General features: G+C 41.4%; 2 protein-coding genes across 2 annotated transcripts in view; both read left to right on the top strand.

Moving 5' to 3' along the window:
• Positions 1-2: 2 nt before the first annotated feature.
• Positions 3-11,943, top strand: ECD (ecdysoneless cell cycle regulator; the record flags this gene model as incomplete). The annotated part of the gene is made up of 13 exons (XM_026073455.1): positions 3-156; positions 281-398; positions 599-686; positions 2,323-2,501; positions 3,256-3,448; positions 4,370-4,498; positions 5,680-5,805; positions 6,704-6,789; positions 7,594-7,700; positions 8,519-8,696; positions 10,099-10,166; positions 10,268-10,488; positions 11,076-11,943. Coding segments are annotated over 13 exons (1,878 nt in total), but the record flags the coding sequence as incomplete, so codon positions are not given.
• Positions 11,944-12,044: 101 nt separating this feature from the next.
• P4HA1 (prolyl 4-hydroxylase subunit alpha 1) overlaps positions 12,045-13,254 on the top strand; it is a 60,268-nt gene continuing 59,058 nt past the window's right edge. The window contains exon 1 of the mRNA XM_026073437.1: positions 12,045-13,225. The gene's annotated coding sequence lies outside the window, so the exon portion shown is untranslated. The remainder of the gene's footprint in view (positions 13,226-13,254) is intronic.

Genomic DNA, 13,254 nt, shown 5'->3' with positions numbered 1-13,254 from the left:
CGGAGGACGCCGTGCGCTACCGCCTCTTCCCGGTGGCAGGCGGCGAGGCGGCCCTCCGCCACTGCGCCGACGGGATCCTGCTGCGCTTCGCGCCGCTCTTGGCCGCCTACATCTGGCAGCGACAGCCCTTCCGGCTGCGCTGCGTGCCGGCCCGCGGTGAGCGCCGCCCCGCTGAGCCGCGCCGCGCCGCGCCGGGGCTAGCGGGGCGCCGAGCCCCTCTCATCCCATCTCCTCTCATCCGCTCTTCTCTCCTCTCCTCTCTCCCCCCCGCCCCGTGCAGGCGACACCCCGGCGCACATCGGCGGCACCACGCTGTTCGGGGATAACGTGGAGGACGAGTGGTTCATCGTCTACCTCGTCCGCGAGATCACCAGGGAGTTCCCGGAGCTCGCCGCCAGGTAGGGGGGGCGCCGCGGCGGCCAACGGCCGCGGCGGCCCGCGCTGCGGCAGCGCCCGGCGCCTGAGGGCAGAGCGCGGCCGCGAGGCGGCGCCTGTGCTGGGGCCCCTCCCCGCGCGCGGTAGCGGCCGTTAGCTCGGAAGCGCTCGCCGCTCGTCACGGGGACCTTCTCCGGTAAGAGGCCGCTCTCCCCTCGGCCAGGGTTGACGACAACGATGGGGAGTTCCTCCTGATAGAAGCCGCTGACTTCCTCCCGAAGTGGCTGGATCCCGAGAACAGCGACAACAGGGTGAGTAAAGCTTCTGTACCAATTAGCCAGCGGTCCGCTGAGTTCAGTGCGATAGCCCTTAACTTACCGCTCCGAATTTTCTCTTGCACCGCTAGTCGAGTGGTCTTGTTCTTCCGCTGCTACTGGAAACCCACGCTGTTATCCCTTACTAGCGAGGATGCTTCTGGTCAGGACTCGACTTGTTTTAATCAAGCACAGGGTGTTTTTATTCTGGTTTTAGTGCACTTCATGTTTGCTGTGGAGGTGTACGAGAGACTTAACCACTGAACGTCACTGATCCTTGTTTTTACTCCGTGTGCTCCTATAGGGTGCTATGTAAAATGAATGCACTCCAAGAAACTCCTACAGGAACATCTAAAAATTATTACAGCTATCAAGTGGTTCTTCCAGAATTGTTTTTTCAATACCCTTGTGTGTTTGAGAGTCAGAGGAGGAAGAAAGAGAACTTTCTTTTAATAATAATGTAACATTCATGCAGAGACCCCAGACCTGCCTAATAGCCTGTGAATCCCTGTTGATCAGTGAGATCTGACTCTTGCACATAAATCGTCTTTTAAGGGTTATTTCATAATGCAGAACTGACTTGACTTCTGTAAACCTGCTACTAGTGTTGGCTAAAACAGTGCAAATGTGAAGATAGAGAAGGTGTCATGCTATTTATTAATCTATAAAATCGGTAAGTTTGGTCTGCTTTCCATTATCTAGGTTACTGGCATGCTAGGAAAATTTGGGAACTATGAAATGATTTGGCGGTGTGATGCAAACACACCATATTGCTTTCCTGAGGAGCCCTCCTGCACCTGTGCAAGCTTTCTAGCTCTGGTACAGCCACTTGAGTTTTTCTACCATATCGTGCTCAGGCAGGAGGGTTTGCTGCCCGCAGACTGGGGAATGCTCAAGACTGGAGTGTCACTGACTCTACAGGGAGTCAGCCTGGGTCTGGCACAGCCGGCTCCTTCACCCAGAGGCTGCAGCTGGATCACCTCACTATGGATGTTTGCTGCTGGATTATGTCACTGAATTTCTTGTCAGTGGATTTAAATGAAAAGACCTTACTTTTTCATTAGCAAAGTTTTTTTTTTTTTTTTTTTGTACTCCCCCAAGACAATTAAAAAGGAAGGGGGAGGGGGAAACACAATACAAAAATGAGTCACAAACCCTTAACTGGACTATTAGCACCATGTTTTCCTTCCATTTCAGGTGACAATGCTACATCCAGTTATTCTTCTCTTACACTAAAAAACCAACAGAGGTCACATGTTTAGCACCTGAAATGATGCTCTTTAGTCTTTGTCCTGCTCTTTAGCAGTTAGGTTATTTTGCTGTCTGATTCTCCTGAAGCAGATCTCTAGTTTAAGAAAAACTTTTGGTATTGCAGTTATTAAAGAAACAAGATTTATGTGACCAAATCTGTTGCTATTAAAATAGCTTTTATTTACTGGTTAGATTGTGATCTCCAATACCTGTATCCACTTCATCTCCCAATTAAAAGAATGCCGTTTCCTGTATTATTTTGCTGTTTGTACTCTAGTGTTCTCTGTGTTTAAACAAACACGTTCATCTCTGAAAAGAAATCTTGCATTGGTCGGTCTGTGACTGTTTTTACCCTTCTGATGAAAACGTTACTGTCTGCCAGGTATTCTTTTACAAAGGAGAACTGCACATCATTCCACTGCCGGAGACTCATGGGCAGGAAGGGGAGCTACCTGCTTCCAGTCCAACGATCTCACAGGCGTTAACGTTATTATCCACCCGTTCAGAGGAGTGTCTGGCCGCAAAACCCATTAGAACAGCAGTGTATAAACGCATCAGTGGGTACGTGGATGGTTTATGGTGTTCTGTAACTGCTGATTCTTGGCTGTCTGGGGTACTTTCTTTCCTTGCATTCAGTCGTTTTCCTGTTAACTGTGACAAAGTTGCTTCCTTTTCTGAAGCCACCAGCTAGAGTTTTTCTGTGGCTTTTTTCTTGGGGGGGACGCTGTCAGGTAAACTGTAACCTTGTCTGGGGGCTCAGATGGAGGTTCACTGTGATGATGCCGCACCTGATGGTGGTAGGATTTACTCTTCCTTCACATCCTTCCTGTAGTAATAGGTGAGGAAATCTGAAAATTGTCCGAGCCTTTAAGAGTCCTTGGGGGAAAAAGGCAATCCTGAACTGTGGTGCAGAACCAGCATGCTTTTCAGAGCATCAGCTTGCTCTCTGAAATGCTCAGTAGTGTATGTTATTTTCTGCAAGGATTTGACAGCCTGAGCCAGATGACTTCCACAGTCAGCACAGTGAAGGAAGCTGCGTGGCTGGATGTATTAGTCCAATTCACAGTGATGCTTTTTACCAGTGTGGGAATTAAATTTTTMTTAGCTATGTATTCTATTTCTTTTTTTAAGTGAGTCTTGTTTAGACATTTCAGGTGGTAGATTAGCTGAGTTTTAAATTTATTTCAGAATAATTTTCTGGCACTTGGCCCATCATACAGACTAATACTAAAGTGAAAATGGAAACAATAATTAAAAAGGAGTGGTTTGCTCTTGCAATACACTTAATACACTATATTGCTATCATATGATACAGGTATCCTGAGAAAATTCAGGCCTCGTTTCACCGAGCCCATTGCTACCTCCCAGCAGGCATTGTGGCAGTGCTGAGGCAGCGCCCTTCATTGGTGGCTGCAGCAGTCCAGGCCTTTTATCTGCGAGATCCCATCGATCTGCGAGCGTGTCACTCTTTTCAGACTTTCCCTCCGGATGAGCGTGTGATGACTGTAGTAAGTGATGCTTCTAATTCAACTTGTTATCACTTAATTAAGTTCTGTTACTGATGGAAGTTCAGTGGTCAACTTAGATAAATGTATAGATTTCATTTTTAAAGTAGAATGTTTTCTGGTTTTCTCTTTTGACACTAGCCATGAATTTCCAGTTGATTATGTTAATAGCTTTGCTGCCTTCAGATTGACATGGCTAGGCTTTCAAATGGGCTAAATGCCAGAGAAGAACCTCTGAAATCAGAGGATACCGCTGCTAATAGTTTCTCCGCTAAAGGCTTGCTAAGTAAACTAGTCTGCTAGTTCTGTGATCTGAGCGGTTTGAAAGGGCTGCCAGCCAACATAAGGAGTTGCCCCTATCTGCCCCTAGCTGTTCATTCCCAGGCTTGTTGTCTTCTCAGCTGTGCCAGCACAGCTCTGTGGAAGCTATTTCATGAAGTGGAGTGTTGAACAAGCAGTGTTGTATCTGTTTTGATTTTTTTTGTTTTGTTTTTTKGGGTTTTTTTTTTACTTTGTGGAGTTATACCCCTAGACTCCTGAAAATAAACTTGGTAGTCAAACTTTAGACTTCCAGTCTGCTTTTGATTTTTGAAATTTTGGCTGTAGTTTGGTTGATTCAAAAGAGCCCTTACATTTCTCAAGATATTTCGCTTGGCGTAAATGTTGAGGATTTTTTAAATGTAGTTAGATCTAATGAAGTTCATGTTTATTTAGAGATGTTATCATCTTTGAGCATACTGTGTAAAATCTAAGGAGTGACACGTCTTAGACTAATATATGTCAACTTTTAAATACCGTCTTAAGGATTGTCTGTAATATGGATGCTTTAAAATAAAATTCAGATGGGAAAGTTTGAAAGTTGATGCCCATACAGAACATAGTCGCACTACAGTGAGTRTTTTTCTTTTACTCTGGTGTTTTCAGGTTACATTCACAAAGTGTTTGTATGCACAGCTAATGCAGCAGAAGTTTGTTCCAGACAGACGCAGTGGATACACGCTGCCCCCGCCATCTCACCCTCAATACAAAGCCCATGAACTGGGCATGAAACTGGTAATTAGGTTTTTTTTGCATCATGTACTTAGTCTGTTTAGTTTGTTTGTTTAGAGGTGTCGAAGAATTGACTCTCTGTTTGCAGGTTGTCTAATTCTACAGGAAAATAYGAGTGAATTGGCAATTACCATTTTTCTAGAAATAGGATATTAAGTATTCTGGGAGTTTTCTTTTACAGGATAAAGCAGTTTTGTTCTCTAAAAACTGTTCCAACCAGGATTTACACGTTTGTATTACCATAGCTGAACTGGTGTYGAATCCAGTTAATTTTCCCTAAATTAATATGAAAAGTAGTATCCATCTCAAGGTAGACGAGATCTATTTTAGCCTCTGCCTGAAGTAGCACATYCTGTCATGTTCTAAGTTGCTGTTTACAGCCTTTGTATGGGGAGAAGTTTCTGTGGACTAAACTTGCATTTCAGCTTCGAATTCTAGCTACTGTGTGCCCAAACTATCGGTGCCGTGCCTCAGGCACCAGGGCTCACAGGGGAAGGCTAAAGGCCAGTACAGCCCCTGACCCTGCCCTGCACATCCACTTTTGYACAAGGTGGGGGCACCAAAGCTCATCACAGTGCATCCTTGCTGCACGGGGGAATCCCGAGCTTAAACTGCCTGCAGGTTGCAGCTAGCTACCTTAGYGTAGGCAACAGCAGAAAGGGGCGAGGGGTGTGTTTGTTCAAAGGGAGGATGGGTGCTGGGCACAGCGTGCMCCGGGACCTTGCTGCAAGTAGATATGCAGCCAAATCTGTTCTCACAGATAGCAAGAGTCTGGGTTTTCTCTTCTGAAGTTTCCTCTCCTCAAAATTGTGCCCCAGTGCAGCAAGTTCACATCCACAAAATGTGTAGGCAAAGCAAGTTTGCAGCTCAGCATAGATTATAAATACAGTTAGTCTAGGTGCTTTGCAGCTGGTGCACTGCAAATCTGTCCTCTAACTTGATTTTCAATAACTTTTGTAGACGAACCTGGTATGTCAGGTAGCAGTATCTTGCTTGTCTGGAAGTTGGAATCTGTCTCTCTGCAGCAATCGTGGATCATTTTGACTGGGCAGTCAGTTTTGGTATCTGCTTTGTAAATGGCAGCTTCAGGAGSTCAGTGGTAGTGAGGTCTTTATGCAGTTGCTAAAGGTGAACTTAAATCTGTCACATCTTGAGAACCTGTTATTGCTGTATCTCTTATACAGGCTCATGGCTTTGAGATTTTGTGCTCTAAATGCAGTAAAGCTTCTCCTGATTCCAAGACAAGTGTCTTAAGCAATCCCTTGTGGGAGAGATTCCTCAGCAGCCTGAAGGAAAAAAGCTATTTCAAGGTGAGGGTGTGTGTGTGTGTGTGTGTGTGTGTGTGAGAGAGAGAGAGAGATTCAGGAAAAACATCTTTAGCTCTCGAACTTCGGTAAGTGCTTATAATAGGGCAAGGGATCTAGTGCTTCTCTCTGTGGAAAGCAAATGAATATATTTCAGAGAAGCATGTACAAGTTGTTCCCCTTTGAAATTAMTTAATTTCCTTTTGAAATTAAAAAGGAAAAAGGAGGATTTGGGGATTAATTCCTGCCTCTAGCAAAAGAGGGACTGCACTTGAATGGAGAAAACCACAATGTGATTGTGTGCCAGTATAATGGTTTTCAGTATTTTACATTTAATTTGCATGCCATTCTAATTAAATGTTCTTTAAGTTCTATATTTAACACCAAGTAGGCCACTTGAGCTCATGTAGGATTTTGGGGAAGGGAGGGTTAGGTGGTGGTGAGGAACATGCCTTTGACTACTTAGTTGAAGTTTGTAGTGTGGTTAGGTTAACATCTTGTAAATATGGGAAAAGGGGAACACTCTTATAGTACTGCAATGCCRCTTCTGGGGACAATGCCCAAAACGCAAGAGATTCATTCACAATTCCTGTAYGATGTAACCTTTCCATCGGCTTCTTAAAACCATGCTGTTGTGAGAATCATAGTRTTGTCTTTCCTTATTTTTCACATAGACCAAATGATACTGCAGCCTRCGTCTCTAGTTTATATCTGACTGGGAAAGCRCCTTACRCCCATTCCTTATATTATACTCCAAGTGTAAACGGTGAACGAGTGCTACTCATTTTGATTCTCTCAGCACTAAATTTCTTTGTAACTAATRGTTGTCATTATGAGTCCTGATTGTGAAAAGGAGGTGGAGGGAGAATTGTATAGTTTCATGCTTGTGACTTGTATTAAACAGGGAGAAATGGAAGGATCTGCTAAGTATTTGGAACTGCTGCATATGGCAGAAGATTACTTCCAGCACTCCGTTACCAAGCCGGAAAGGTAAGAGTGACTTTAAATTCATACACAGTACCTATAAATACTTTAACTAAACTTTTGTAACACTTGCTGTTTTGCTTTTCTTTTTGCTTTAAATAGGAAACTTTTTTCCATTGTACATTTAACATTGGTGKTGTGGCTAGGGCAGGCAGATATTAATTCCTCTATAGTATTCTCTACCAGTAGAAGTTATTGCTTGAGTAACTATTTATCTTGGTTCTGTAAAATATTAAGGTATTCCAAGTGGTTTAAGAGGTGACAGAAAAGCATTATTTATTTGGTTGGTTGGCTAYTAAAATTGTTTAAAAGTTTCTTTGAAAAGCAGTCCCAGTGAATGATAAATACAGAGTAATCCATCTCTGTTACTCAAGGCAGGCAACTGGCTGTRGATTTCTCCAAAAGATCAAATCCAAAAGAATAAATCATTGTGAAAATATCTGAGACTTTGCCAGCTCGTGATATCTGGACTGTTAGTTKCTTGAAGTTCCAGCTGTGCTGTTTGGAATCTGGCCATCCTAATGTTAATCAAGACAAAATAAATTTAAAGAACAAAGGAAGCAAATGAGAAATGGGCTTTGTAGCCATCAACAAGGAATACAGTAACTAACTGTGTCTTGTTTTGGCTAATGCTATCTGCGTAGCATGCTTGTGCTTCCCCAAACTTTGCTTATCTTTTTGATGTATTTTTTGCACAGCAGAAATAATGAAGACTTTGAGGCAAAACATGCATGTGGAGTGTGAGATGCCACTGGCGTTCTGTTGCTATTAAAAAAAAMCATTTCAGTAAGCTGAAATTTTTTCTTCTAGCTCTGTTGCAGTGAGTCCAGGTGATGAAATTTTGACATTGTTGCAGACAACAACCTTTGATTTGAAGGAGTTTGAGAAAGAAGCAGCTTGTCTTCCTCCAGGGGATGGTGAGCAGGATAGCTGGGGTAGACTCTATGGCAAATGATTATTTGTGGGGAGGGAAGAGGAATATTTGCAGAACTGTAGAGTCTCTGTGTATACTTAGTTTATCTGCTATCCTGTGACTGCTACAGGTATTATTAAYGGGCAGTCATTTAAAATTTCAGGCAACCAGTTGGTGTGCCTAAGCCATAAAGCTTGTGGCTGTGAATTGGCAAGATACACAATCCGGTTTTGGGGTTGATACCACTGGATCAGGAACATCATGCACACTTATACCAGATCAAGTACTTTGTGTCAACTGTATACCAGACAGAAAGTATTTAAAACATWTTATTAAGTTCACTTTGTATTGTCAGTATTGGAACTGGTTTAGTTAGTATCTGGTCTGCTCCCATGGCCGATATAAAATGAGCATAATCTTTATATAGTGTGTTTGACTCATTTAACAGAAATGTAGTTGTTGTCAGTGCGTGATACAGATCACATCTGTACTTTTGGATGATGTAGTATACAAATCCAACATTTAGTATTAATGATCATAGGGCCAGGTCTGACTGGGTCAGTCACCTGCTAGAGTGTAAGCATTTTCATCCTTCATGTAGTGGCAAAAAGGTTATCCATGCCTAGAACAGTATCTGCTATTTTGAAGGTGTATATAAAGCAGTGTTTTAAAGCAGTAAAATAATCTGGACTCTAAGCATGAAAAACTAAGTGCAAAAGAAGTGAGCTACAGAATGCTAACAGTACTTTGAATCATCTAAATTGGCTCTTGTAGACTAACAGACTTGTGCACAGATAACAAATATGTCCTATGTTCTTTCAGATGACAGTTGGCTGGAGATTTCACCAGATGATCTAGACCAGATGTTGAAGGAGGCAACGAATGAGTCCCATCCTTCCTCAAATGAGGAAGAGCAGAAATATGACTTGGAAGCAGTTGTTGAAAGTATGAAGGCTTTTGTGTCCAAAGTCTCAACGCATGAAGGAGCAGAAATGCCATGGTACTGTTATTTTTAAGTTTGGTGTTTGGTATGGATTGTGTTTTCATTCTGTTGCAGCCCTTTCAATGGTTCTGTAATGCTGAGTATCAAAGTTTCAAAGTGTTCCTTTAAGCATTGGCCTGAAACAAAGGTGTATCAGTAGTGAATATTACATGCTTTTAAACTAACTCGGTGACCRCTCTGATGCTGGTGCAAGTAAAAATGGCTGAAGCTGCCCTATTTTTCAGAGCTCTTACTTAGCTTTGGTTGTTTTTTTCGTAAATGTCTTAAGTTGGAGGATTACTGTTGTCAATTACCATAGTTCTTAGCACAGTTGTTAAAACGTATGTCTCAAGACAGTTCAGCTGTGGTGAACTTTTCCTGCCATGAAGGACTACCTAATGAGGTAGCTAAAATGCCTCTAGTGAGGCTGTAGACAAAAACGTAACTTAGTTTCATAGAGCCAGACTCCCTCAAATTAAGACTGTTGATTTTTATGGTATAGCTGCATTTAGATCTCCTGTAGATAAATATTTTGAATATACTGTGCCTGTTTTTGCATCACTGAAGCACATGCTGTACACATGGAAGCAGAAAAAAAGAATCACTGTGGATCCCTGTCATTAGTCCCAACAGTGGAAGAAAAGTGCTAAGTGAAGATACTTAGCTAGCTAGACAAAACCGGACTGCCACTAAGTTAGCTGTTGGAGTTGAGAAAGCGTATGAGAATGGTGAGTGAGCAGGCCCTCMATTTTAAAAACCAAAAGGTTATGTAGTAGCATATTGTCCGAGTTCTTCTTAATAACTTTAATATTGAGACAATAATGCTGTGTAAGCTATATCAAACATATAGGGATCTACTCAATTTATGCTCTTATGTGATCCTTTTTAAGTTGTCTTAGTGTCAATGTCTGAGATATGGTGTAGGGTTTTGTAGCTAATTAAAAAAAAAAAAAAGGGGAGGGCAACTAGTGAGCCTTCCAAGAGACCAGAATTAAGTTTTTAGTGTTCTCTTGTTCTCTCTAGGTAGGTGCTCTAAACCTCCGAGATCCTCAGCTTTACAAATCTTTGTCTGATGTATAACACTTCCACTTAATTTCAGAAGGATGCCAGGCATGCTTGCTTTGGTTGCCTTCAATGTGTGTTTTGGGTTTTGTTTTTTTGTTGTTGTTTTTTTGGGGGGGGGGGGGGGGGCAAGATGGAACAAATAGTTCTTGACTTTTTCTCCTTCATGCCAGGAGCCGCATCACTTGCTGTTTCATTCACACAGACCTCAAGCTAAGTGCTTCTTAGGCCATCAGGTCAAACGCCTGAACTTTAATCTAGGCTTGAGGAAATCAATACGCCAAATGTTTCTTCTGCCTATGTCAACCTTATGCAAGCATAAAAGCAATACTTATTAAAAATTATTTTTATATTTCAGGTCATCTGATGAAGCTCATGTTACCTTTGACGTTGACTCTTTTACAAATGCCTTGGACAGAATTTTAGGTGAGATTGACTCGGTTACTTGGCTTCTCTTGGCTCTCTGATTATCCTTTGGCACTGCACTGATTTGTTTGCTGTATGTACTTAAACAAAATAATATGTAGGGGCAGGCTCAGAAGAACTGGATTCTGATGATTTGGATGAAGAGGAGGAGTTTGAGTTCTCAGATGAGGATGATGAAGACTTAGATGTTGAAAATCAAAGGCAAGCACAGAAGGCATTGCCTAATGAAGTTACAGGCAGTCTCAAGTCATATATGAAGGAGATGGACTGTGAACTGGCACATACCAATGTTGGCAGAAGTTTCACCACCCAAAAGAAMGGGGTAAGTATCCTTTGAGTTCTAGTTTGTAGCATAATCATTTTCTGAGGGTTTTAGTAGGAAAGAGGAAATATGCTCAAGCGATCATTCTGAGTGACATGATCCACAACTTTTGTCCTCTGATCATATGCTAATTAATTATTAAAAAAAAAAAAAATCCCATGTGAAAGCAAAATGTGCTGGAGTTGCACCACAGGGTGTTATTTTTATTTTTAAACAAAAAGTTAATTAAGCTTTGACTTGCACATTGGTTCCAGGACTTGGTTTCATTTCTCTGTTTTGATAGTAAGGCAAGCAGCTGCAGCTGGGCCTCTTGAGTTTCTGCAATTGATTACTCCCATAGGAAGCTCAGCCAGGACTCAATAACCTCRTCTTTCTCTTGGAACTTAATCTGTATAGTGGAAAGTGATGATTTTTTTAACTGGCATGAAAATTTGGTGGCTAAACTCCTGTCTCTCAAGACAGTGTGGAATGTTCTGAACTTTGTTGGCTGCAGAACTATTTACTTGTTTTTTCTCTTGTGGTTTGTCCTTTTTTTACCCTCCTATATGATTTGTCATGATAAAACTTTCTCTTTGTGTTTACAACAGGGAAGTTCTGTTAAAGCAACCATGGCTCAGAATGCTGGCCCTGATTCCGGGGCAGAAGATGCTGAGCTGACACCCATTGATCTGGATATGAACCTCGTGGCTAACCTGCTTGAATCCTATAGCGCTCAGGCTGGACTGGCAGGACCCGCTTCTAACATTTTACAGAGCATGGGGGTGTATTTACCTGAAAATGCCGATCATATAGGTTCTAATAAGGAAGTGGAAGAATAACAGATTGTCTTGATTCCAAAGACATGGCTGATTGGGAAAAGCAGCACAGAAAGAGTAGCAGTGTTTTGGAAGAAGAGGCAAAAGGTTTGAATTTTAAGCATTTTATGCATTAGTTATGTGTGGCTTTAAAAATACAAAGTTGAATTTCTCTGGAAAAGCTTTCTGTTTGGATACTGTCTTGGATAGGAAGTGGATTTTTCCAGTGCTAACATGTCTTCGGAAAACTGAAAAATGATGTTGTGACTTGAATGAAACTCATTACAAAGCTTGTCTTTAATATTAAAATTGACGATCCAATTTGGCATATTTCAGAAATGTGCTTTTACCCATTACAAATTGGTTTCAATACCTGGAAAGCAGTTCATATTCTGAAAACGCTGCTGTGGTCAGGGGGAGATAGAGGAATACTATATTATAGGAACAGTGTTCTCTTGTGGATTTGGAGACCCTGATTAATGGTAAACGCCTAATCGCTTTTCCAAAAGTATTAATGCTTCATTGTAAGAACATCTGATATTTGTTAGAAAAATCTGGTTTTTATTAATCAGGAATATTTGAGGAATTATCAAATTGAATTGTAAATATTGCTATAAGTATTTTTTTGAATTTATTTAAATAAAAACAGAAGTACAACTTGGTTGCAGGGGCTGTTTTTTCTTTGAAGGTATGCATAATTTTCTTAGTGCAATACCAGCAGTACTTGGAGTTAAAGCATTTTCATAATAAGGCATTTCTTGAATTCCGTTATTGCTGAATGCTAGTATTGTGCCAGCAATACATGAGCCCAGTCTGAACAGCTTTGTTTTGTTTTAATGAAAATGTAATTGGAAGTCATTCAGCATATTGCTTTCACGTGGAGTGAAAAATCTTAAATCAGTTAAAGCTAAGTAGTAAACTATTCTTTCTAGATAGAGGTCTTAGCTTTAACAAGATAAACTTGAAATAAAATATATAGAAGCTCTTGCTGTACTTACCTGCCGCGTCTGGATTAGGTTTCTACAAGTCTTGTCTTTATATTTATTCCACACAACAATTAATCAAGTGTTTTAATTGAGAGAGGAGAAGCTCAGTGCTCAGGGGTTTCTTTGGTTTGAGGGTTTTTTTGTTTTTTGTTTTGTTTTTCTTACTCAGTAAAGTAATGTTCAATTAAAACCTGATTGCTGATCCTGAAGGCAGAGCTAACTACTTTTAATGGACTAATTTATTTTTGTTACTATTAGTTTAAGTCTTAAGGTTGGGAGTCTGTTTAGTTGGAGTCTTTGTTTTAATTTTTTGCATTTAAGTGTTGGCATTACTTTAGGTGGAAAAGCGGAACGTAGCACAAGTTGTTTTCCTGTGGGACTTGGACGTTTGTTGGATGACGAGTATTAGTATATAGCTGCCATGCCTACCGAGTTTGATGAATGCACAGAAAGTTCTTCAGAAGAGCCACAGTGTCATGGTTTCGCTGGAATTCATGAAGCCTTGGCAATTTCCATTGAATGCTTCCTGACTTCTCTAGGGTCTATGCCCTTGTTTTGTCGGGGGGTGGGGGTGTTTTTTTTGTTTTGTTCTTTTACAGATGGAGAGTATCTTTACTGATGCTTGTAAAATGCTCCAATATAATACTGTAAACATGGAGATTCCATATGAGAATGAACATGGAGGGAGTAAAAGTATGAAGGCTATATTACCTCTGCATTTGTCCTCTGTAGATGTGGTGAAAGATACTTTGTCCAGGGAGAATACTGAAATGTTGGACAGGATCGGAGATGAACAGCAAGAATTAAAAGGTAGAAAGATGTTCAATGAGTTTGGCCTGCAGAGGTAGCGAAGTGGACTGTGATCAGTCTAGAGATATCTACGCTGGAAGTCTGGATAGCAGCGGTTCTTGAATCTAGCAGGCAAAGATAATACCAGCAGTTAGTGGCAGAAAGCAGGTAAACCTGAACACTGGAAAAGGCGTATG

The sequence above is a fragment of the Apteryx rowi genome, unplaced genomic scaffold (assembly GCF_003343035.1).
Source record: "Apteryx rowi isolate R43461 unplaced genomic scaffold, aptRow1 scaffold_369, whole genome shotgun sequence".
Taxonomy (NCBI): domain Eukaryota; kingdom Metazoa; phylum Chordata; class Aves; order Apterygiformes; family Apterygidae; genus Apteryx; species Apteryx rowi.
The sequence above is the reverse complement of the archived record's forward strand: the minus strand, read 5'-3'. Positions and strand labels throughout refer to the sequence as shown.